Below are 25,154 nucleotides of genomic sequence, written 5' to 3'. Positions count from 1 at the left end.
AGGCTTACTTTTAGGGCAGTGACTGGTCTTGGGAGAGCAGGCTGAGAGACAGAAGCAGAATTATCTTAATAGAAGCTGATCTCCTTCCTATGAGGGACAGTCACATGCCCCTTGGGCACAGGCTTATTAGTTAAACCCGAAGCTCAGAGATCTTAAGGCTGAGGACTGAGGGTAGGGGCCCACCCTTCCTCTGACTGTGGTTCCACATTTCCATGTTCCCCTAGGGGAAGAGGAGCGACTTATCCAGTTGGGAAAGGAACTGAGTATGTGTGGCTCAGTCCCCTCTGAGCTCTCTGCAGAGCTCCTGGTCCTTAGCACATTCTCATTCTGGTCTGATCCCCTATCACAACCACACTGGGCAGGCTCTGTCCCTATAGATAGTGCCCGTGTCTGGTGTCTGTCCAGGTGTCTGTCCGGTTCCCTCTATACAGGGGAGGGGGAGCTCAATCCAGTGACTGAAGCTATATACACACTGTGTTCTCCAGCACAGCTCTGTTGATGCCAGAGTCGACACGCTCATCCCTATAGGTCTATCCACCGTCTCTCTCCTTCTCAATTGGTTCTAACTCAGAGGCTGGGAACAAGGGGTGTCAATGATTGTTACTTCTTAAAATTCAGAAAGTATAAGCAGACAAACCCCAGGGCTCTTAAGACTCATCAACAGCTTGAAGAGGTCACTTAAGACATCATTTGCTGTGCATCTTACCTTGATTGGGATGCAGAGGTAAAGTCACATTGTACATAATCTCTCCACTCGGCCTCTCAGAGTTTACGAAGGAGAGAGAATGAGGCTGAATCACAGTCAGGTCGTCTTCCCGAGCCTAAACGAAGTTTAAGAAGGGAGAAGAAAACACGGTGTGATAAAGACAAAAGCCAGAGGCAAAACCAAACCTTATTAAACTCAAAAACCCAAACTCACTCTGGGCTTTTACGCTAGTGACACAAAATTTTCCCTGACAGCTCAAAAGCAGCAGCTGGCCTGTTGCCCTGTAGACTGGTCCCAGCCTTAGGGACCTCAGAGGACTAGAGAGTCCCCTTCAGGTCTTGCACCCCGACCCTTCTCTCCCCTGCTCTCTGCCCCAGGCTTTCGGTGGTGCGTGCCCTGGGCATCCCAAAATGATCACTTTCCCTAGGTGGAGCTCACAGTGGTACCTGTTTGAAAATGAGCTATCACAGCTGGATATTCTACTATTCACAGCTGGATGCGACATCTTTGCTCCTCCAACTTAATGAGCTAAGGTTGCATCTGGGAAAAAGCTTTGCTGATGGGAACTTTGATTCTTTCTGTTTTGGTTTCTTTTCTTGAAACTGTGACAGTTTCAAAGGACTAAAGATGAACTAAAAAACCAGCACAGGCTCACCATTTGAATTCAGAGATTTAAGAATTAGTTGTTTATTAAAGTAAATAATAAAATAGTCAATATTTCTCTTTGTCTCCATTCTACTTTTCAAAAGAACTAGTTATTGCTTTTTCTCTTCTAGTTTTCAGAACCCTAAGAAGGCTCAGCAACATTAATCAGAAGGCCGATGTGTATGCAGCTTTTCCTATCCATGCACCTGTGTCCATCCATCCCCCACTAACAGTGACAACACTCAGCAAAGGGGGGAGGGGAGAGGTTCGGAATCCCATGACCAGGCACAACACTGAATTGGACAGCAGCAAAAACACAGTGGAGCGGAGAGGGGGGGAAGGGGTGTGAGCACGGGCCCTCTGACGGAGACACGTCAATAGACCAGAACAAAAAGATTTGGCTCTTTGTAGGCTCTTCCTAACTGGCCCTGAAGGGTTAGAGTTTGACACCCTCTCCCGCTCTTTGAAGCTTGGCATCTTTCAGAAGGAATTTATTTCCCTGTTTAGGAGAGTAGGGCTCAGTAATTCTCATGCAGGAGGGTGTGGTGCTCTTCCTTTTAACCATGAAAAGATTGAAGGTTACAGTTGCTCTTTTAATTGTCCCCAAGGCATACTTGTCCTGGGGAGAGGCAGCCCTAGCAGGTTAAGACAGTCCTCCTATAGTATAGAGTCATATTTCAGGCCATTGCTCAGCTCTGGAATGTATAGAGCAAGGAAAATCAGGATTGCAAAATAGTACCTGGTCTCTCAGCCTAAAATAAAACAAGTAAGGACAGAAAATTAAAAACATATGCCCTATATAAGGTGTTTACAGCCCATGCATGTGTGCACACAGCTATAAATGTGGACATGTGTGCATACAGATACACAGACAAAAAAGTACAGGCTCAGTACATTGTTCAGTACCATTTTCCTCCTTTGTAATCTCAAAACCCTCATAATAACTGCATGTTCTGAGTATTATGAGATATTTTTGAAAATCTAGATGTCCCTAAAACAATAAAGTGATAAGAAGAGAGAATTAGCATGGGCATAGGGCTATGGAAAGGAGAAATATGTTGCAGCCAAGATAACAGATATTTCATATCTATGAAATTTATGGATGCTATTTCCCTACTAATAGAAATAGACACTAGGTAGAAAAAGGACTTGATTCTTTGAAGAAAGCAATATTGAGGTTGAGATGTATCAAAGTATAATCAATTTTAATATTGCCTATTTGGAATGTTCAATTAAACATCATACGAAATGAGAGATTAAATTTCATAGAAATCATTACAGAAGACACTTTTTTATTAAAATATCTGTCAACAAGAGAATATTACAGAATAATGGTTTTCATAACACCCATATTACTTCTGCATATACCCAAAATCCAACCACTTCTCCCCATGGCCATTGCAACCACCTTGCTGTTAACAGGATGGCTTCCCAACTGCTCTCCTGCCCCCCCCCCCCCAGTCTATTTCAGCACAGCTGTCGGTGTGATCCCTTTAAAAAGCACATTAGATCCCTGGCCGGTTTGGCTCAGTGGTTAGAACATCGGCCCACGGACTGAAGGGTCCCGGGTTTGATTCTGGCCAACGGCACATACCTCAGTTGCAGGCTCGGTCCCTGGCCCTGGTGGGGGTGTATGTGGGAGGCAACCAACTGATGTGTCTCTCTCACATCGATGTTTCTCTCTCTCTCTCCCCCTTCCACTCTCTCTGAAAAGCAATGGACAAAATCTCCTCAGGTGGGAATTAAAAAAAAAAAAGGTCATTACCCTGCTCAACACCCTGCAATGGCGCTCTATCTTACTCAGAATAAAAGCTAAGTCCCTGTAATGGCTATGTGGCCTGACATGGTCTGCCCCCTCCCCACCCCACCCCCGCCCCAGCATATCTGTGGATTCATGTCTTTCACTCCCTCTGCTCCAGCCCGACTGGCTTCCTCACTGTTCCTTGAACATCTAAGCATGCTCCCGACTCGATGCCTCCGACCCGTGGTTCCCTGGGCCTGGCATGCTCTGTCCTGGGTGTGTGCACGGCTGTCTCCCTCACTTCCTGCAGGCCTTTCCTTAAGTGTCGTTGCCTTCATAAAGGCCCCCGACTGCCTCACTGAAAACTGCAGCGTAGGTCTCCTCTGTCCCCACCACTACGTTTCCAACACCCTTGGCCCTGATCTACTTTTTGTTTCACCATAATACTTCTCACTAACTTGCTATATGTGAGTTCTTTATTTATTACTTATACCCAAAAGAATGTAAACTCCATGAGAACACGACTTTTGTTTGTTCATGGGTAGATTCTAAGCACCTAGCACGTCATTACTTGATAAAAATTTGTTGAGTGAATAAAACATATTATTATAAAAAGATTAAGCTAACATATAAATTAATAAAAATACTTTTTATAAAAACTAAATCAGTACTTTTTTTAGAATACTTACCATTGCATTTCAACGTCATCTAAAGAATCTGGTGGGGGTGGGGGGTGGAGGGGGGACATAAACAGTTTAACACTTAAGCCTTAGCAAAGCGTGCATAACTTAAGCTTCTAGGTCAGGATTTGCAAACAACATTATCATTTCACCCTCTATTAAAAAAAGACCAATTTCTCATGTGGATTGTCATTCTATAAAAGCAGCAAAGCCCACAGTGAGCCTGAGAAATCAGACGCCCAATAATAACGAGATGAGATAAATAAAATAGAGGCCCTACAAGAAATTATCTTCTCCCATAGTTTATTAGGACAACAAAATTAAGTCATTCACATATTCATGTAGCGAATTATTGGGTAAGAACCTATTATGTGCAAGGTGCCAAGCAAAGAGCTGTGAGAGATGCAAGATGAGTCAGATATAGACCCTTTCCTCAAGGAATTCCAACTTTTTGTAGGGGAAAATAAAAAATAGCTCTAACATAAGAAGTTCTTTTTTTTTTCCTTTTTTCTTAAGTGGTGTGAAAGACTCAGACAAAGCACAGCAGGAATTCCAAGGATAAACAAACATTTCCAGAGATTGCAGATAACAATTCTATTATTTTCTGACAGGTCTCAAGAATAAACTTGGACACACAAGCCCTCAGCCACAAAATAAATAAAGCATGCCCAGACTTGAGTTCCAACCGGATCTCTGCCGGCCCCGTAAGAACTGTCTTAAGAGAACTCTGCTACGACTATTACTCTGAAAGCAAAAGAAACCAGGAAAGAAAGGCTTACTCAAGGCCTTCCCTCAAGTGGTGACTTTGGCCAACCCAACCCTGAGTAGGACAACCATTTGAAAAAAGAAATAATAAATACTATGTCTTTCACACTAAAAGATAACAGAATTTATTTCCCCTTTAAGTAAGGAATTGGAAATACGATATTCAAAGTGTGTGTGTGTGTGTGTGTATGTGTGTGTGTGTGTATGAGTAACTATGTAATTTATTTAAATTTAAAGGGGATACAGTTTAGGAAGTTATTAACTATGTGAAATTATGTCTGACAATATTCATTTAGTCAACAAACATTTACTAAGCAACTGCTTTATATATGGCATTGTGTGAGATGCTAAGGAGGACACCAAGATTAATTAATCAAAGGTTTTGCCCTTAAGCATTTTCTAAGTCAAATAGTGGGTGATTACTTGGGAAACTGAGTTGATGTGAACCTATTAATTCATCTTCAGAATCTTATACTATCTAGGCTATGATTTTTATTGGTAAACATGCATGTTTTCAGACCTCCTTGACCATATATATATATATATATATCCTAAATGTATAACATATCATATATGCTTATATACAGGGCATCCCCCCAAAATGTATACACACTTTGAATAATTATTAATTCCAATGTGTTAAATCTGAAAAGAAAGAAACATCAATTGAGCTATCAAAAAATGTATGTGTATACATTTTTTGGGACACCCTATATATCAACATAATATACATATGTATATACATATCTTATATATGTATGTATGCATATAATTTTGCTGAACACTGCGAACTAAACCATAGGATCCTATTTAAAGGATATTAGATTTGATGAATAAAGAATTATAGAAAGGCCACAGAACTAATTTCAATTTAGATAGGTATTTGATTGTATTGCTTTCACTCTATTCAGTCTTTCTGGGAAATCTCAGTAATGCCCAAGGATTTAACCACCATATACCATTAATGATTCTTAAAGGTTTATCTCCTACCCAGAATATCTACTATATACCCACCCTTAATAGGCACCCCCCCAAACTGTACTGGTCATGTCTTCCACCCCTCCCGCTAAAGCCCCCATACATTACTGATCTCAATGAACGGCATCTCGATATACTCAGAAATTGGGTATTCACCTTCCTCTCACATCTAATTGACCATGACATCTCTAAATATCTTTTAATCTTTCCCTAACATCCCCCGCGACCTTAACCGCTTTTCAGTGTATAGTACAGTAGTGTTAACTACATACACATTGCTATGCAACAGATTTCTAGAATTTTTTTCCTCTTGCAAAACTGAAACTCTGTATCTATTGAACAACTCCCCTTTTCCCTCTCCCCACCTGCACCCCTACCCACAGGGGCAATCACCATTCTGCTTTCCTTTTCTAAGGGTCTGATTACTTTAGATAGCCCATAGAAGTGGAATGATCAGACTGTCTTTTCGTGACTGGATTATTTCACTTAGGACAGTGTCCTTAAGGTTCATCCATATTGTAGCATATGACAGGATTTCCTTTTTAAAGGTTGAATAATATTCCATTGTTCTGTATACCACATTTTTTAATCCATCTATCTGCCAAAGGACACTCAGGCTGCTTCCACAGCTTAGCTACTGTGAATAATACCGCAATGAACACGGGTGTACAGGCATCTCTTCAAGAGCTCACTAACTTTTAATTCTTACTGCCACTGCATGGCGTTATGCCAACAACCTTTCTTGTTCTAGATGACTGCAATAGCCTGTTTCTTGGATTCCTTGCTCCCAGTCTGGTCCCCATATAGGATGTTGTCTACCCTGCAGCCAGAATGACCTTCCTAAAGTGAAAATCTGATCAGGCTGCCTGTCTGCTACATAGTACTAGTCCCAACAGCCTTCTGGGACACAATGGAAATCCCTTCATTTTATCTTTAAAGTCCCCCATGATGTGACTCTCATATCTTGTTTCTTCTTCACCTAGGAACTTATACTCCAGTCAGATGAATTCTCATTGCTCAATATGTTGTGTTCTCCCACATCTCCATCTTTTTCCCCCTGCTGCTCCTTTGTCCGGAATGCATTCCCCCCTATTTCCACTATAGATAAGTGGTTCTTCAAGTGTGGTGAGCAGAGGAGCAGCAATAGAATCACCTGGGCACTTGTTAGAAACTCAAATTATCAGCCCTACAGCAGATGGACTGAATTAGAGAACTTCGGGGTAGGCTCCAGCAATCTGTGATGAAACAAACACTGTAGGGGATCCTAACGCAGGCTGAACAACTTTCACCTCAACCAGCTCCGTTCTCCCCCTGGAGGAAGCCTTCTATGACTTTGCCACCCCCCACTGGGTAAGGTGCCTTTTATTTGCCTCCATATCATGGCCCCATCATGGCATTTATCATTATATTGTCAGTGCTCATTTACTTGCTCATTTCCCCTTTTAGACTCTAAGTTCCTTAAGAATAGAGACTGTATTTTATGGTCATTGAATCAACAATGTCTTCCATAGCACTTGGCATAAACTAGAAGCTCAAAAGTATATGGCTGAACGATTGAAGTAGACCCCGACCCTTAAACACATACATGAATATACCATGTATGTACTTAGCATATATATTTATAAGGTATTTATCAAATATGTGCAAAACTCATACTTAGGTGAGTCCAAATCACTGGATCAAGAATGTGTTTTTGTCACAGATTACAAGTGTGCTCTACAGTAATGGCCCTAATTAATATCAAAAGAAATACAAAGTATGTATATTTTAAGGAACTAAACATTAGGCTAACTGCATTTTATTGTAAACAAACCTTGTGATATCCTATGTTACATGACACAGACCTAATGTTCAAACTAGCAACCTGAGACCCTAAAGGTCAGGGACCTTGAAAAGTCTCTATGGGTCCCTAGCAACGGAGTGGGAATGGCGCCATCCCCATGGCTCCTGGCCCGTTTTCCACTCTAAACTCAAAATAACACTGCATTAGCATTTGGCAAGAAATATGCATGCACATTTTTCTTCACAGTTTAGAGAAAATTCTGATCCAAGTTCCTCCAGTCAGAATGATGAATTATAGACTTTATAGTGCTGCTGAATTATGATTTCTTTAAATTATGGTTTACAGTGGAAACGCCGATATCAGCTATTCATTAAAAACCTTCTATTTCCCCCTTTATGTCTCTGTCATTCCCCAGACCCATAATTTCTGAAACTACAGGTGATTTCTTTGTCGTGGCTCAAGGCTGATACACACTTTGGAGTGTAATTACGTGAGCGCTAACTAAAATGTAGACCCGGAATGATTAATTTACAAGGTCTCCGATGCTGTGGCCCTGTCTAGAAGAGGGGTTCTGGCATCACAGCGCCCCTAGATGCGGGGTTACAATGGAGCTGCCGGCTGTTGGAACTTAGCTGTTGCCTCGCTTCCAACCTTTCCACGAGCCCACCCTCCTCCCCGCTCTCTGCCATCCTCCCTCGCCAGTCTTCTTGAACTATTGGCACTTTTCCCCAACAATCATGCTCTCCCTGGCCTCGGGGTCTTTGCATCTGCTGTTTTTATGGCCTTTAGTGCCCTTTGCCACCACCTTTCCCTTCCTCCAACCTGCCCCCAATACTTTCACTTGGATAATTGCTACGGATCTCTCTGGATTCAGTACAGACCTCTCATCTTCAGGAAACTTTTGTAACACAAAGGAAACTTCTAACCGGGCTTCTAAGAAACTGAGTAACAGTTTCTTCAGCCAGGTGGAGCTATCACTGAGTGACGGCGCCCAAATGGTGCTGGTTAAATAGGCGTCAGCTGAGATTCCTTCTGCCCACGCGAGGAGAGGGCCTGGCACCGTCTGGGACGCTGTGGAGAGGCCAGCGGCAGTGGGTGAGGGCCGGGGTGGCTGCCCTCTAACTTCCCTCCACTCGGGGAATTTTAAGTTTCTTCCTCAAGTCAAGAGAAGCGTTCACAGGCCTGGCCTGCGTCCTGGGCCTGGCATTGCCCAGGCCGCCCTACCAGACCCCTCAGAGGCCTCAGAAGCCACGACCCCCCCCCCCCCAGCTCACAGTCATGTGGAGAGACGCTCCCGGGGACAGCTGCGGCGCCGCGGGCGGCTGCGGCAGGATCGCGACATTGAACGTGCGGCTCTCCAGGTGGCCGTGGGCGTCTGCGGCGCTGGACACCTGGAAGGGAACATCCTGCGGGTGAGCTCTGCGGAACCGCGCGTGTCTGCACGTTACATCATCTGTCTGAATTCTATCCGTTCTCGCCTTACAAAACTATACACAATCCTTTTAGGCAATTTTGAAAATGCAGAACAGTGTAAATAAGAAATAAAAAATCATCTAGAATCTCACTGCCTACAAATTGGAGTTATTAACATATTGATGCATTTTGGTTTAATCTTTTTCCTATGCATATGTCAAAACTTACATACAATTGTGTATTCTAAATTTTTACTGAACATAATACATTAAACATGTTTAAAAACACGATTTTTGATAGCTACGTAATGTTTCACTATGAGCACACATAGCACATGTTAGATATGTAATTTTTATTCCATTTAAAAAATCTGTAACAGCACAGACATCTACAGTTAGGTTATAAATGACAAATCTCAGCCTAATCACTAATTAATTGTTATGAATCAGCAAGGAAAGATTCATAACAATTAGTGTAGTGGTCACAAAAATTCACTTTTTCTTGCTTTGAAAATACTGGAAACAATGATGCTTTTCTTAATGCAGCTTCTCCCCTCCTTCAGTGCTACTGAGTTGCTCCCTCACACTCTCCTTCTCTTTGTGGTCTTGTTACAAGAATTGATAAGGCCTGTGTGGCCATGTGTAGTTGCATTAATTCCATATGAGAGGGGGCAGAGTGCCATAAATTCTGAGAAAAAGGCAGGAATAGCAGTCTTTTTTCTTTCCTTTCTTTTCCTTTCCTTTTCTGTTCTTTTCTTTTCTCTTCTTTTCTTTTTTCTTTTTTAAATATGTTTTTATTGATTTTAGAGAGAGAAGAAGGGAGAGATAGAAACATCAATGAAAGAGAAACATTGATCGGCTGCCTCCTGCACACCCCCTACTGGGGTTTGAGCCCAAAACCCAGGCATGTGCCCTGACCGGGAAACTAACAGCTGACCTCTTGGCTCACGGGATGATACACAACCAACTGAGCCACACCGGACAGGTTAGCAGCCCTTTCTTATGTCTTCTACAGTTGGGCCAACAACAACAAAAACTGTCTTCTCTGTCTTGATCACATCTGATCCCTGGAGCTCAAGTTTAGAATATCTTCAGGTTTTCAAGGAGCCATCTTACTGTATTGCTAAATATAATATGAGTAGCAATAGCCATAATTCACCGAACATCTATCATGGGCTCAGCACTTTTCCAAAGTTACCATATGTAATACCCACAAAGTGGATATTATCTCCTTTCCTACAAATGAGGAAACCTTTTCTAGATGAGGAAACCGAAGGTCATGATCTTCCTACTGACCAAGATGACTCTTTCCTCGCTGACCAAGCTTCAGGTGATTAGGAAAATATGTTCTCCTGTCTCTTGAAAAAGAGCAATGGAACACTGTGCAGGTAATAAAATGTGAGCATACTGCCAATCAAGTGAATCAGTTCTAGATTCCTTAGTCAAGATACTGGTGTGAAACACATGGGTCTTTTTAAAACCATATCCCCTGAGGCTATGTTAACATGATCTGAATAGACCAATTACCAGGGCTCCTCCCCATGACAAAAGTGACATAAGTGTGCATGCTTTCTTGCCTATGCCATGCTCTATTTTGTAAAGCCACACACATTACATAAATCCCAAGTCTTACAGGCAAAGTAACAGATGGAATGCATTGATGGCTCATGACAGCACATAAACATTAAAATGAAATTAAACTGATGCAACTCATTGTATCGCAATTTCTGCTTGAAAGGAAAAAAAGGGAAGAAAAAGAAGAATCATGAAAACAGCAATTTTTTTCTCTTTTAGTTTCAAATCCTTTAGGGACACTAAAATGAATGGGAAAAGTTGCTGTTTATTTTGGCACATAGTTATAGTGTCTTTGTCATTTCAAATCAAACATGAGGTAAGCCTATAAAACAACGAGACTTGAAGAATAAGCACACCATTACATCCAGGAGAACATCATCTCGGAGCGTTGTTTCATTCTTGCAATAAAGGTGCTGTGAGTGCTCAAAATGCCCTTTCGGGGCGCCTTCCGAGGGAGTTCAAAAATCAAGTGAGAAAACTGAGCTTGTTACTTCCTAATTACTCCGTTTGAACCCAAAATAATTACTACTCTTCTTCATACCAGACATGATTCTGAATGACTCTGGCTATTTGGTTATATTTTAAAAGCTACTTCCAAAGTACTGTCACTACTAAGGCTATTCTGAAGAAGGCCCCACGGGTTTGGAAGGCGATTTCAAATAGGAGTTCTGAACACATTTTGAGCAGGATGTGCGAAGACTCTTCAAAGGGAACCACTTACTAAGTAGTGATGTTCAACTGCATGTCTTAAACTCAAGGGAGTTTGTTAAAAGAAATGAGTACATTTCGCTATTTTATAATGACCCACTTAGTAAGCAACTTGCAAAAGCAATCAAATATCCTGATGAGCAGGCGCCGAGAATCCCTTCCCAGGGAAATGCTGGTGTTGACAGCGCTCTTCGCCCTAAGGCCTCTGAAGGCAAAGGCGGCTCTGACGTCTTCTGATTGAGGTCTTTGCCTCCCTTCTGACTCATTCTTTCAGGACTGCTGAGTCCTCAGGTGCTAAAAAGGAAAAGCTAATTCCAGCGAAGGGCGCGTGTTTGCTCACATTCATTGGACATTAATGTGCTCAGTAAAATCTCATTTTAACAGTTTCCGAGTTTATTTCAAGTTGCTCTCTGGAAAAGCACATATTTTATACCATATAAATTAGTCAAGCAATGAAGATGTGCCCTCCAGGCACCAGGGGCAGAATGCACGATGATTTTAACAAGGTGAGCTATTGTGGGAGTTTATCCCTGAGTGGATTCCCAGACAAAGAGAAAGTCTCAGACTCAGAGGGGCTGTGGCACTGCTTTGGCTGATCATCATGAATGCGCCTTCATATTTTCTTTATACCTTCCCAAATTCTTTCTGTATCTGTTTAAATGCTGTTTCTCATTCATATTTCCTCATCCCTTTGTACTTCTGTTCAGTTCTTTATTCCCAAATTGTCACTGACAGAGGTTTGTATTATAATTTTATTGGTCTTTCCAAAGAATCGAGTTTTGTACTCATTTGTCAATTCTAGCATTTTATAATTAATCAGTTCTTTGTTTATCTCTATTAATTCCTTCCTTTTGCTTTCCTTAGGTTTCTTTGTGGTTCTCTAGCTTCTTGAGTTAAATATTTAGACCATTTATTTTCATGCTCTTCTGCTCAATAATAATAGCTTAAGACCATCAATTTTCTTGAATATTGGAAACATAATTTAAGTTTTGATAATTTATTTCCTCCTCATCAATATTTCTTAATAGTTTGCCATTTTGATTGCCTTTTTAGAAGTATAATTATTTGGGAGACTATTTTATAAACTCCAAATGGTTTGAATTTTTGCCCTTTTAAAATTAATTTCTAATTATATTCCATAATAGCCAGAGAATGTCCCCAGTATAATTTCTTGTTCTTTCATTTATTGACAGTCTTATGAGCTGGTTGTTTTAGCTGACTCAAGCTACTAACCAAAATACCATAGACTGGGTGGCTCATAGATAACAGAAATTTATTTCTCCATTCTGGAGGCTGAAGGTCTGAGGTCAGGGCGGCAGCATGGTCGGGTCTGGGTTGCAGGCTGCCGTCTTTTCATTGTATCCCCATGGCGGGGAGTAGATGGGGGAGCAAGCTCTCTTGTGACCCTTGTAAGTGTACAATCCCTCTCACAAGGGCACAGCCCTCATGACCTCATCTAATGCTAATCACCTACCAAATACCTCACCTCCATACACCATCACATGGGGGAGGGAAGGGTTTCAAGATATTAATTTTGGGGGGGACACAAATATTCAGTCTATAGCACTGGTACTTGACCAATCTTGATAAATGGTAGTAATAATCCCTTATGTAGTGATAGGCAGTATTCTAAATGTCTTATATGTATTAACTCATTAAATCCTTACAATAATTCTATTTTACAGATGAGGAATCTGGAGCACAAGGATTTTGCTCAAGTAATTTTCCCAAAGTTATGTAGTTAATATGTGGCAGAACTGAAATATGAACCCATTGGATCTGGCTGCCAAGTCCATGATATTATCAGAAGATGGTAAATGTTCCAGAAAATTTGAAAAAAGAAAATAAGACTGTCTCAAAATAAACATTTTAATATTTTGGAAACATTTTTTCTAAATCCTTTAGCCATTACCTGTTATGAACCTCTTTGCTGTAAAATGACTGTGCTTGCAGAGATATCTATAAGATTGAATTAGCAGATCAAAAATATCTCTCAATGCTATTAATTTCCTCTTTCCCCGAATATTATTTCTAGGCAGCCACAGAAAACTACCTGAGCTGTTTATAAATAAGGGTGATGGTTTCCATCAGACCATCCAGACGCGAGAGGAGTCGGAAGCAGACGGTACCTGGAAGCGGAAGGAGTCGCTCTGGGCCGGGGCCCCCGAGTGCCTGTACCACACGAGGCCTTCGTCCACGTCTTGCTGGGTGAAGGTGCTGGTGGGGGTTGCTGTCCTCCCATCAGGCAGGTGCTGTCCTTCTGTGGGGCTGTCTGCAGGCATATTAAGCAGAAGGACCACCTCCCCTACGAAAGCCATACAGTTAGTGAGGATCCCTGGGAAAAGTAAAAGCAAGTCAGAGCTCTCATCTCCTTTGTACCACTGTTTGTTTGTTTTTTCAGAAATGAAATAATGTACTAAGGTACATTAATCGGGTAAAGGAAAGAACATTAACACAGAATTTAATAGATAATCATCAGATCCATCTTTAGATATAGAATTCCCAGTCTTTTAGCTAAAAGAACTAAAAGTCATTTAAGGGCAACTCATGTATGAAGTTACTGACTTATATCTATTAAAATCATATAAGGAGACTCAAACAGTCATGAACATTGCAAACAAGTCTTTAAATACTGGGCAATTGGATTCATTTCTACCCACAGCTTTCTATGAACAGAAAATGCATTCCAATCAGAAAGTTTCTGGTGGAAACACAATGGAAAAATCAGAAAAAAATTCAGAAAAAGTTATCCTGGGGAGAATTCTGTAATGAAAATAATAATACCTAACACTTGACTCCTCATGGCAGGCACCACATGAAACACTCTAAGTGGTGGTTCAAACCCAGCTCCGTCACATCCAACGATGTGAGCTCACTTATGCTCTATAAGCTCTGTTCCTCATTGGTAAACAAGAATAATAGTCCACACTTCATAGGTGCTTTAAAAAATGTTGATCATCCTTAGCGTTACATTTTTAATCCTTCTAAAGATGCCATTGCCATCTCCATTTTTTTTATTTTTTATTTAAATATATCTTTATTGATTTCAGAGAGAGGAAGGGAGAGGGAGAGACAGAGACAGAAACATCAATGATGAGAGAGTCATTGATCGAGCCTGCAACCCGGGCATGTGCCCTGACTGGGAATCGAACCCCGATCGATCGCCTGGATCCCAGGTTCACGCTCAACCGCTGAGCCACGCCCGGCCGGGTGCCATCTCCATTTTATAGACAAAGTCATTTAGGCTCACAGCAGTTCAATAACTTGTTCAAGGTCACACAAATGATTAAGTGGAGGAGCTGGGATTTGAATCCGAAGCTCGTATTCTTGGTCATGAAACTCTGCCAACAATCATGATTATTTTGTGTTCACAGGCCAATATTTATCCTGATAAATATTCTCCTCCTTCATTCTAAACTTCATTAGAATGGAAGCAAGGAAATCTAAATCTAAATCCCACCACCACCAATCTGTTTCTACTGCATGTTCTTCACCTGAAGCTACTATCTTTTAAAAGTGAGGTTGCAAATACAGAGGTGTTACCGAAACAATTAAAATTGCACAAGGAGATGATGCCTTTAAGTGAAGGCCAAACAGAAAAATGGATGAACTGCTGAAAACAGGCTGTGTTCTCACAAAAATGCATCTAGCAATAAATCTGAAAGAAGCCTCTCTAATCCTCAGCGTGTGTGCGTGTGTGTGTGTGTGTGTGTGTGTGTGTGTGAGAGAGAGAGAGAGAGAGAGAGAGAGAGAGAAAGAGAGAGAGAGGGAGGGAGAGACTGTGTATATTTTAACAATGTTATGTAGGAGGATGCCCAATCTTAATACACTAAACATCCTGGGCAATTGATAACATACTTTGATTACCCTAGAAATTTGTTTTCTTACTCAAAGGAAATACTCATTCATTTATCTGCACTAAATTCAAGTTAAAAATCAGCATAATGTCCTGGCTGATGGTGAAATACTAAAGCAAGAGAAAAACAGCAATACTCCTCTTTACATAATCTTGTGCGGAATCAACTCACTCACTCTAGTTTCTTTTCTGTATTATTTTTCATTTGTACCTCAGTCACAAATTCCATTACATGTCTCTCCCTGGTTCAACTTCTGTTCATAAGATGCTGCTAATGAACATGCTTTTCCAGAATGTGGCCTGTTTATGAATGGGAGCACAGCTGCAAAATATTTTAAAAGATTTTTGCAATGGAAATGTGGACAGTAAGAATAGTAAATATTCAAATGCCTAGCTCCTAGCTCTTCTGTTTTATAATGTAAAAGCTAAGCAGACTTTTCCTGACAAGGCCTAATGAAATAAACCTACTTTTCAGATTTACAAAATCATTGCCACACTATAAAATTAACAGGAATCCTAGGATATTGGCTCATTCCATTCATTCCAACCTAGTAAATAGTCAGTGGATACCTGTCAGGTGCTAGCTGCTGTGCTAGGCCCTTAAGGTAGGGAAATTCAAAGCAAAATGCACTTCCTTCCCCTGAAGACCAGCCCCCTTGCACGAGCAATTGGGAGCCACTGTGAGATTTTCAGTAGGTGAATGATTTAGAACATGGATACATGATCGGAATATAGAGAGCCTATAAAGCTTGGAAGTCCTGTTAAAAAGTATAACAATAGTAGCTAACATTTATGTGGACACTATGCCCAACTATGAGGCTACTGTAAAATCCAGGTGAAGAGATGGGGGGACCTGAACTAAGGCAACAGAAGTAAGATTGGAAAGAAATAAACAGATACAAGGGCCACTGAGGAAGTGGAACAGGCCTGATGAACGTGGCTGTGAAGGATGAGACGGAGGAATTGAGAATCAGGTCCTAGGCTAAGCAACGGGTAGGCAAGTGATGCCTCTGATGGGACGAGCAGGCTGGAGGCGAGCGAAGAGTTCGGCGCTGGGCACGCTGAATACAAGGCGCCTCTGTGCGGAGCCCAAGTAGACAGGAAGAAACACCCGTGTTTTGTGGGGTTCACCCCTACAAGGTGAGAGCTTTTGTGTAGTGCCTCGCCTCCACTTTATTATAATATGACAAACACCAGAAGATGACCCTTTAAATATATGAAAATGCAGGTTTAAATAAAACCTACAGAAAATAATCTCTACTTCGGATTTCCTTTATGCTAAAGTCTATATTTTAACCAAGAATTCTGAAGGAAAAATTTAATAGGTATTAAGAATTGGAGTCTCATTGGAATTCCTATGAATTCCTTTGGGAATGAGATAATTTGTATTAAAGCTTTCTTACACGATGCTAAATAATTTAGAGCTGGCAGCGTGCTGGATTAAGTCAGATTCTCCTTCAAATGATACTGATGATACTTCATTAAAAACATCTCATTAAATTGACTTTCAAACCTGGTAATTAGCTAAAGGTACAAGTAGTAACCCACTTGTCTAAATGTATATTTGAAGACAGTGATGAGTCTGCTAGTGGTTGAACTTAGGCCCTTTATGCACAGACTATACAAGCAGTTTACATTTGGTTCAGTTCCACAGTCAGGTCTTCACAAAAAGCTTAAAACCCAACTAGAACATTCTGAAGTCATGAGAGAGTGTATAGTAGCTGGGGTGGCAAGGAGGTAGAGGCTCCATACTCACATCACTGGGACAATGGGTCTAAGCAGGTTTGTGTTAAGTGGGCTTCTAGTTCCCACTGCTTTTTTTACTCTTGAATGGTTCCCAAGGATAATATGATTCGCTTATTACTAATATGGGCTCTGGACACAGACAAAGGGGACTATGTTCACAGGAAGAAGTTAATCAAGAGAGTTACAGTAGAAAAGGGTCACAGTCAAGCGCACATGGCATTTATCAAGTTGAAATGGCTTAAAAATCATTTAATTCAGCATTTTTCTGTTTAACATTTAAACAGAATATTGGAATATAGGGCTGTCACTAGGAAATTCAAGTTTTGGCTTTTAATAATCAAGATAAGATAGAGAATTTAATACATCAAATGCTTCAAATATTTTTAGAGCTGAAAAGGTCTTAAACATTATCTAGTTTAATATCAGTGGGTGAAAGTAAGGCAAAGTAGAATAAGGTCTGTGGATAATTAATAGCATTGAATCAATATTAATTTCCTGGTTTCGATAATTATTCTACGATAACATAAGATGCTGACATTGGGGGACTCTGGATAAAGGGTATTTGAGAGCTCTTTATATCATTTCTGCAACTTTTCAGTAAGTCTAAAATTACTTTAAAATAAAAAGTTAAAAAAATATCTAGCCTAATCTTTCAAAGAGACCGACGGCTCAATGGGGTCCACTTGCCTTCCTCCAGGTTACACGACTATAATAAATGATATCCCAGCTAGACCGACTGCTTTGTAATTTTATCAATTCTTGATTAGATTATGCTTTTCAGTGTCTGTGGACATTGGAATTATTTTTTAAATTATGCAAAAGCTGATTTTTTCTTCACTACAGAAAATATATAATTTTAAAATCTGATAACCCAGAGGAAAACAGATATTCCTCTACTATTTAACATGTCAAGCAAGCTTTTACTTTTAATGAATATAATTTTCATTTTCAGATATCTAATTTCTTTGTAAAAAATCTACCTGCCTATTTCTTTATGTTTATAGCATTTTGTTATTTCCTTAGAGTTTCAATACTTTTTTGTGTGTCTTTAAATCATTTTAAATATACTTTATCATAGTTTTTATATGATTGTTCCTTTATTTCAAATCCTTGGGGTTTTAATCTTCTTGTTTTAGTCATATAGATTGTTTCCTCATATGTTCTGCAATTTTGAATTCTGAGCTAATCTTCAGTGGTTTTATCTGTGAGAACCCTGAGCGTTCTGGAATAGAGGGTGGACATTCTACAGTAGTTTCTATTAGTTTCTGTAAGAAACCCAAGAAGTGTCATCAGCCTGAGATTAATTTTCATATTAATGTCTCAGCCCTGGGCTTCTCAAATAATACACCCAGTATAACTTAACTCTGGATCTACAGAGAAATAGGCTTGAAGTTCTGAATTCTCAGTAGACTTTTTTGCTTTACTCTGAGCCCTGAAAAACACAGGTAGGTTTCTTTGAGATCCCTCTGTGCTGGTGAACTTTTCGTTTTCTATTCTGTCCCTGTAATTGAAGGAAAGTCTTCCCAGAGTCTAGGTTTTATGCAGGATCTTAATTAAAACTTTCTGTCTCTGCATGGGCATTAAAGCTCAAGCCCTTGGGTTATCGAGACACCCACAGCTCCTCTCAGGAGAGCCTTGCCATCAATGCATGCCCAGACAGGCTTTGGTTCCTTCTTTGTTTATGACACCTCAAGATTTCTCACTATTCCTGCAAGGTCAGCTATGAATGCCTTATAATTCTTATAGTCTTTTATCCAGCATTTCTAGTTGGTAATGATGGAAGATTTTTCAGGTTATCATACTCTACTATCCTGCTAGAAGTTCAAGTAACAATGGAGACCTTGAAAAATATTTTTGTGAAAAGTTTTTCTTAAAAAACAAAGTCTCATCAAGATGTCTGGCGATGTCCTACAAGGGACACAGGATGGAGTTTGAGAGCCTGAGCTTTGAAATTAAACTGACATATATTAGGTTGGTGACTCTTGGCAAGTTGTCTTTTGTGTAAAATAAAGTTCTTCTAAAGCTTAAATTTTAGGTTTTTCTATAATGTTTACATTACTTAGCATGCTACCTAGTATATATTAAATGTACAGTGTGGTAGCTACTTCGATTGCTCTGTTTTTAAAGGGGAAGTGTGAGCTATTAGAAAGTCAAGTTCATTGGAGTCACAACCTTGCTACATGGCATCTTACAAAAGCAAGTCTAAGACTGCTGAATACAATGACGACATTATGACAATGCAAAAAAGAGTTACCAAACTGAGGGTGGTTCTGCGTAATTTTGTAGATGATTTCTGAGGCCCTGGCACCTGGAGCTTCGGCCTGTAAGATCCTGTTGGTAATCTGCAGCATTCCCCCTTCTGGAACCCACACCACTGAATTGGCCACAAGCCGAAGACCTCCGTCGTTCTAGAATAAGGGAAGAGTACAGAATTAGGTCCAAGCAAAATAAGAAAATATCAGTCCTTAAAAACATGTTATCAGGTCGTACTGCTAAAGATTGTCTAAGAAGAGAGATTTATAGCTTTAAAGCCACACTATGAACTCCAGCTGCTCCCTGAACAACACAGATTTGAACTATGAGGGTCCACTTACATGGGGATTCTTTTCAAATGACCTGTGTGTTCAATTAACTGGCGCAGGCCAAACCATGTTGTTCAAGGGTCAACTCCACAGCTGGGAATCTGCAACCAAGGTGAGGAATCCCTATACAGAGCACCAAAGAAAGTCATACATGGAGTTTGAATTGTGCAGGCAGTCAGCACCCCTAACCCCACGTTGTTTAAGCGTCAACTGTATATGTGTGCATACTGTGTGTAAATAAGTGCATGTGTATGCATATATACATAGGTATTTTTCCTGCTTTTTCTTTTAATTTATCATGAGCAAATAACTTCCTTCATTCAGGAAGACTAAGCCTCTTCATTTCTTTCTATCATTTGCCCACCTCCTTGTCCTCCCATGCTCCCCATCTGTCCACATTTGAGAACTATCCATTCAGCTCTTTTGCTAGAGGGTAGGGTACATAAGGATGGCTGACATGCGACTTCAGTTTCAGAGCTTACAGTCGAGTGGGGCAGACGGAAACATAACTAGTTACAATGCATCGCAAGGGATGCTCTCTAGGAAGCTCGAGCAGCATGCTGAGTGAGGAAAGGACCAAGGAGATTTCCTCTTTGGAGAAGGAATGCTCAGGAAGGCTTTCCTATGGAAATAGCATTTAATTCTTTAATGACAAAGAAAGGGGCTAAGCAGAGAAGCGGTGAAACAGATTCCAGGCAGAGGTCCCAGACTGAGCAAAGACATGAGACAATGTAGTGCATGCTTAAGAAAATGTCCAAGGGTCTGGGCAAGTGAAGTTTAGGGAGTCAGGAGCCAGAAAGTGGAAAGTGACACTGGAACTGGTGGTTGCCAGAGGGGAGGGGGCTCGGGCACTGCGGGAAAGAGGTGAAGGGATTAAGAAGTCCAAATCGGTAGTTACAAAATAGCCAGGGGGAAGTAAGTAAAGCATAGGAAATATAGTCAATCATATTGTGATAACTACATATAGGGCCAGTGGGGTACTGGAAATATCAAGGGGAACGTGATGTAATATGTATATGATCGACCACTAAGCTATATACCCGAAACCAATACACAGTAAATATTTTTAAAAAAAAGGTTAAAATAAAAAAGAAAAGTGACACTCTCTTAAGTTGGCTAGTAGAAGGCAAAAGCTGCTAAAAGACTCAATTTACGCTGTAGGCCCTGTAAAGTCAGCATGAGTCTTGGGAGTCCTTCAAGCAGGGGAGGAAATGAGACGCTCAGATCGGGGTTGTGGACAGTCTCCGGCAGCAGGAGATGGAAGGGACGAGAGCTGGGGTGCATCTGGAGCTATGGAAACCCTTTGACAAGTTCTGATAATGAGAGAAGATACGAAGGTAATTGCAGTGGGAATGGATAGTTAGAAACCAGTTCCAGAAACACCACAGAGGCCAAATTGACAGGCCTGGATGACTGATTGAAAGTGAAGCCTTAGAAACAACAATTAGAAAAAGCTGACTGGAAGAAATTACCCCTTTAGTGCTCTTCAGGAAGCGACCATTTTAATTGCAAAAGCTAATGTCATTAAACAGCACTGCCACTCCGGCTTGGCCAGGAGCACACCTCTTCCAGAGCCTCCTAACTGACACTTTCCAAGGAATGAGATTAGCAAGGCGGCTCCTCTTCAGCTTTTATTTGTTTTCGGGCTTTAAAAATGAGTAAATCTGATATTTTAAAATATGGCATTTCAGAACAGATGTTTTTCTAAATTACTGTTATTACTTTCAAATATGCTAACAAAGAGAACAGAGTAAACAGCACTCCCTGGAGACCATTCAGAATAGACGACAACAAATATTCTTTTCGGGCACCTGACAAGAGCGCATTTGTTCCTGTCAGGAGGCGGTCCCAGCTCTTTTCACTAGTCACCAGGAAACTGAGTCAAACTGTCTGGGAGAGCAAGAGCAAGGGCACCTTCTATTGTGATGGATGCCCAGGAGCAAAATTCCGGAGACTTTTCTCCTTTCACAACCGATATACAATATTATTTACAAAAATATTAAAGTGTGTCAAGAACTTGGCATGTCATCTACCAGAATTCTGGGGGGAAAGGCCCTATTATCTCCAGCAAAATTTTATATAACATAATACACTTGGACCCAGGTGTCTTTAACTGCTCAAAATATTTCTAGTAGTAGCAGCCTCGTCAACTTGGATTATGGTTACGGAGATCAGTCATACACCAACCACCGCAATCTTGAGCTGACGAGGCAACGTTGCTTTTCATATTCCAAGCAAGCAGGAACTGGGACCCAAATGCACGTCCCAGATGCCTCTCTTACTGCATTTGTCTTTTTTTAAAATATATATTTTTATCGATTTCAGAGAGAGGAAGGAAGAGGGGGAGAGAGAAACATCAATGATGAGAGTCACTGATCAGCTGCCCCCTGCACGCCCCCTGCTGGGGATCGAGCTCACAACCCAGGCACGTGCCCTGACCGGAATAGCACAGAGATCTCCTGGATCCTAGGTCAATGCGCAACCACTGAACCACACGGGCAGGGCTGAGTTTCTATCTTACCTATACTTTATCAACACAATCCCCTCTAATTCCTGTGTGAGTACCTTTCTAGGAGACAGTACTCCTTGCAAGTCAGTGTTCAGAGACCAGCAACGTCTGAAAGCTTAGACATTAAGAATCTCAGGCCCCTACCCCAGACTTCTGAATCAGACCTTCAGAATTAGAATCTGCATTTTAGTTTTGTTCATCAGCTTTACTGAAGTATACTTGACTTATAAAAACTGCATATATTTAAGGTGTATAATGTGCTGTTTTGATAGATATACACATTGTGAAACGATTACCACAATCAAGCTAATTAAGGTATCCATCACCTCACATAGTTATGATTTTTTTGGTGTGGTGAAAACATGATCAACTCTCTTAGCAAATTTCTCAAGTATAAAATACATGATTATTAAGTATAGTTACCCTGCTGTACGTTAGCTCTCCAGAGCTCATTCATCCCTTATAACTGAACCTTTGTACCTTTTCACCAACATCTCCCCCTTTCCCCTGCCCCCAGCCCCTGGCAACCACCATTCTATTCTGCTTTTATGAGTTTAACTTTCTGAGATTCCAAATTTAAGAGGATCATGCAGTATGTGTCCTTCTGGATCTGCCTTATTTTACGTAGCATAATGTCCTCCAGGCTCATCCACGCTGTCACAAATGGCAGGACTTCCTTCTTTTTAAAGACCGAACAACATTCCATTGTGTACAGACCACATTCTCTCCATCCATTTACCCACTGAGGGCACCGAGGCTGCTTCCACATCTTGGCTGTCGTGAACAAGGCTGCAATGAAGGCAGGAGTGCAGATATCTCTACAAGACACCGATTTCATTTTGATTGGCTATACAGTATACCCAGAAACAGGACTGCTGGATTGTTCTATTTAGAAATTTTTTAGTAACCGCCATACCGTTTTCCAAAATGGCTACACCAATTTACATTCCCACCAACAGTGTTGAAGGTTCTTTTTCCCACACCCTCGCCAGCACTTGTTATTTTTTGTCTTTTTGATAACAGCCATTCTAACAGGTGTGAGGTGACACCTCCCTGCGGCTTTGATTTGTATTCCTCTGGTGATGAGTGATGCTGAGCACCCTTCCATGTTCTTGTTTGTATGTCCTCCCCCGAGAGATGTCTATGCAGATCCCTAGCTCATTTTCAATCACATTGCTTTTCTGCTATTGAGTTGTTTGAGTTCCTTACGTAGTTTAGATATCAACCCTTATCAGATACATGGTTTCAAATATTTTCTCCCATTCCATAGGTTGCCTTTTCATTTTGTAGATTATTTTCCTTGTTATGCAGCTTTTTAGTTGGATGCATTCCCACATGCATTGTAACAAGATCCTCATGAGATGTGGAGTCATGTTAAAGTATGAGACGCACGGCCAAGGGTAGATAGAGATCCTGATGGGTCTGGAATGATTCTCCCCAAACTCCACAAACAGGCATTCAGTATGGTTACATTTATAACAGGATAATACATATTCCTCTGTTTCTTAATTATTTGTTTACAGTACTTAAGAAGAAACAGACAACTATCTAAGGAAAAGAAGGATAATTCTTTCTCCTCATTATGATAAAGATGGTTTTTTCAGTTGCTTTCTTTTGGGAGATGGTCCAGGGAAGATTTAAGAAGAGATGAATAGCAAGCTATATACTATCTCTTCTACAGCTAGTGTCTAAAAGCCCAAAATTTTAGCCTAATTTCCCCAATGGGTCTGACATTTTACAATTTTTTTATCTCCTTATAGTTTCTTCTTCTTCTGCACAATGGTGCACATATCCCTGTGAACTCAAGAAATCAGCCTTAATATCAGTTGACTACTCTTCTGCCTAGTGATGTTTTATATATCCTTCAGGGTACCACATTACAAGGCAATGAAGTCCCAACGAGAGACTATGGGGCATAATTAAAGCAGTGCTTTCAATTATAAAGTTATTCTAATTCATTTCATAGAAAAATAGACATACAGAAATCTTCGTAATAAAGTTTGGTCATTATATATTGTATTACAAATAAAAATATTAACGTTGTAAACCAGAAGTAAGGGCCCAAGTCTCTCATTTGGAGTAAAAAAAAATCCTACAAATACAATGAAATCCTCCCCACCTCCAGGTTAAAGCTTGGGACAAAGTGATGAGCTCAAATGATAGTGTACGCCACCCCTGGCCAAAATATTTAAGATAAAAAACTTTAAGCTAAACAGAAAATGACTATAATTGGATATAGTCCATGTCAACCCTAACATTGTATTTATCCTGTAAATATACCTTAATTTGCAAAGGTTCATTTATACCATAGCGTCTATATATGTCTTTATTGATTTCAGAGAGAGGAAAGGAGAGAGAGAGATAGAAGCATCAATGATGAGAGAGTCATTGATCGGCTGCCTCCTGCACGCCCCTGACTGGGGATCGAGCCTGCAACCCGGGCATGTGCCCCGACTGGGAATCGGACCGAGATCTCCTGGATCCTAGGTCGATGCCCAAACGCTGAGCCACACCCAGCCGGGTTATACCATAGCTTTTAAATTTTAATCTTGTAGATTTTAGGGGATGATCATGTGGGGTGGCGTGGGTAAGGTGACACTTTGGTGCTGTTTACGAAGATGAAGCACGAAGGAAACGTAACTGGACTGTTCTGTGTGTCAATGTGTGTGATGCAGCTTTGCTCACTCAGGTGAAGAAGATAGAACCCTCTCTCCATGTAGATTTCAACTGCTTTATAAACAAACAAACAAATACATTTTTTTGTAACCCACAAAGGTTTTTTGAGTGTATACTCTGAGCTGATGCATCTTAAAGACACTAAATTGTACTTAAGCAAGTCCAAAAAAGGTGAAACCCTAACACATGATAAAGGTTTATTTATAAGATAGACCCTTATTCAGAAAAATAAATATTTTTTGTGTGATTGATATGTATAATTCTCAGAAACATTCTTATTTTCAAACTGTGGCCCTGCAAGACAACCAATGGGAGGAGAGTTTTCAAGAAAATTGAGGAAAAGCACAGCAGGGCTTTTAGCTGCTCATGAGCCTCACCACAGTCAATCAGCCGGGAAGGGCTCTCAGTAACAGAATTTTCCATTCGGTTCATAAGCATGACACTTGGGGGCTTTTAACATCAAAGCATTACCCAGTTGCAGAAAATAACTGTTCAAACAACAAACGAGGTCACAAAGATCATCAGATTTATTGCCAATGTGGAAAAAGATGCACAACTTCCAGAGAAGCCTTAATTAATAAAAAGGAAGGTAATTCTTTGAAAGCCCAGCAGTGGAGAGAAACTCCCCAATAAGCTTGACTTTTCCCTGCGCACATTTTCAGCCCTTATTAAGAGCCGAATTGCTTTAGAAGAGCATCTCTTGCAGGCTTGGGTTTGGTAATCCACCCAATTAATGAAGGCTTGTTCTGCAGAGCATTCTTTATTACTTCTTAATCTTGCTGATTTCTTTTG

General features: G+C 40.6%; 1 protein-coding gene across 1 annotated transcript in view; it reads right to left on the bottom strand.

The window, feature by feature from the left end:
- The window catches only part of FRAS1 (Fraser extracellular matrix complex subunit 1), a 402,590-nt gene that overhangs the window by 104,339 nt on the left and 273,097 nt on the right, over nucleotides 1–25,154 (bottom strand). The window contains exons 30-33 of the mRNA XM_081139877.1: nucleotides 18,850–19,003; nucleotides 13,123–13,298; nucleotides 8,573–8,689; nucleotides 707–821 (exon numbers count right to left, since the gene is read on the bottom strand). Of these exons, the coding sequence (XP_080996003.1) occupies nucleotides 707–821; nucleotides 8,573–8,689; nucleotides 13,123–13,298; nucleotides 18,850–19,003 (562 nt within the window). The remainder of the gene's footprint in view (nucleotides 1–706; nucleotides 822–8,572; nucleotides 8,690–13,122; nucleotides 13,299–18,849; nucleotides 19,004–25,154) is intronic.

This window comes from Miniopterus schreibersii (genome assembly GCF_964146895.1).
Source record: "Miniopterus schreibersii genome assembly, chromosome: 1".
NCBI lineage: Eukaryota > Metazoa > Chordata > Mammalia > Chiroptera > Miniopteridae > Miniopterus > Miniopterus schreibersii.
This window is presented reverse-complemented; position numbering and strand designations above follow the sequence as displayed.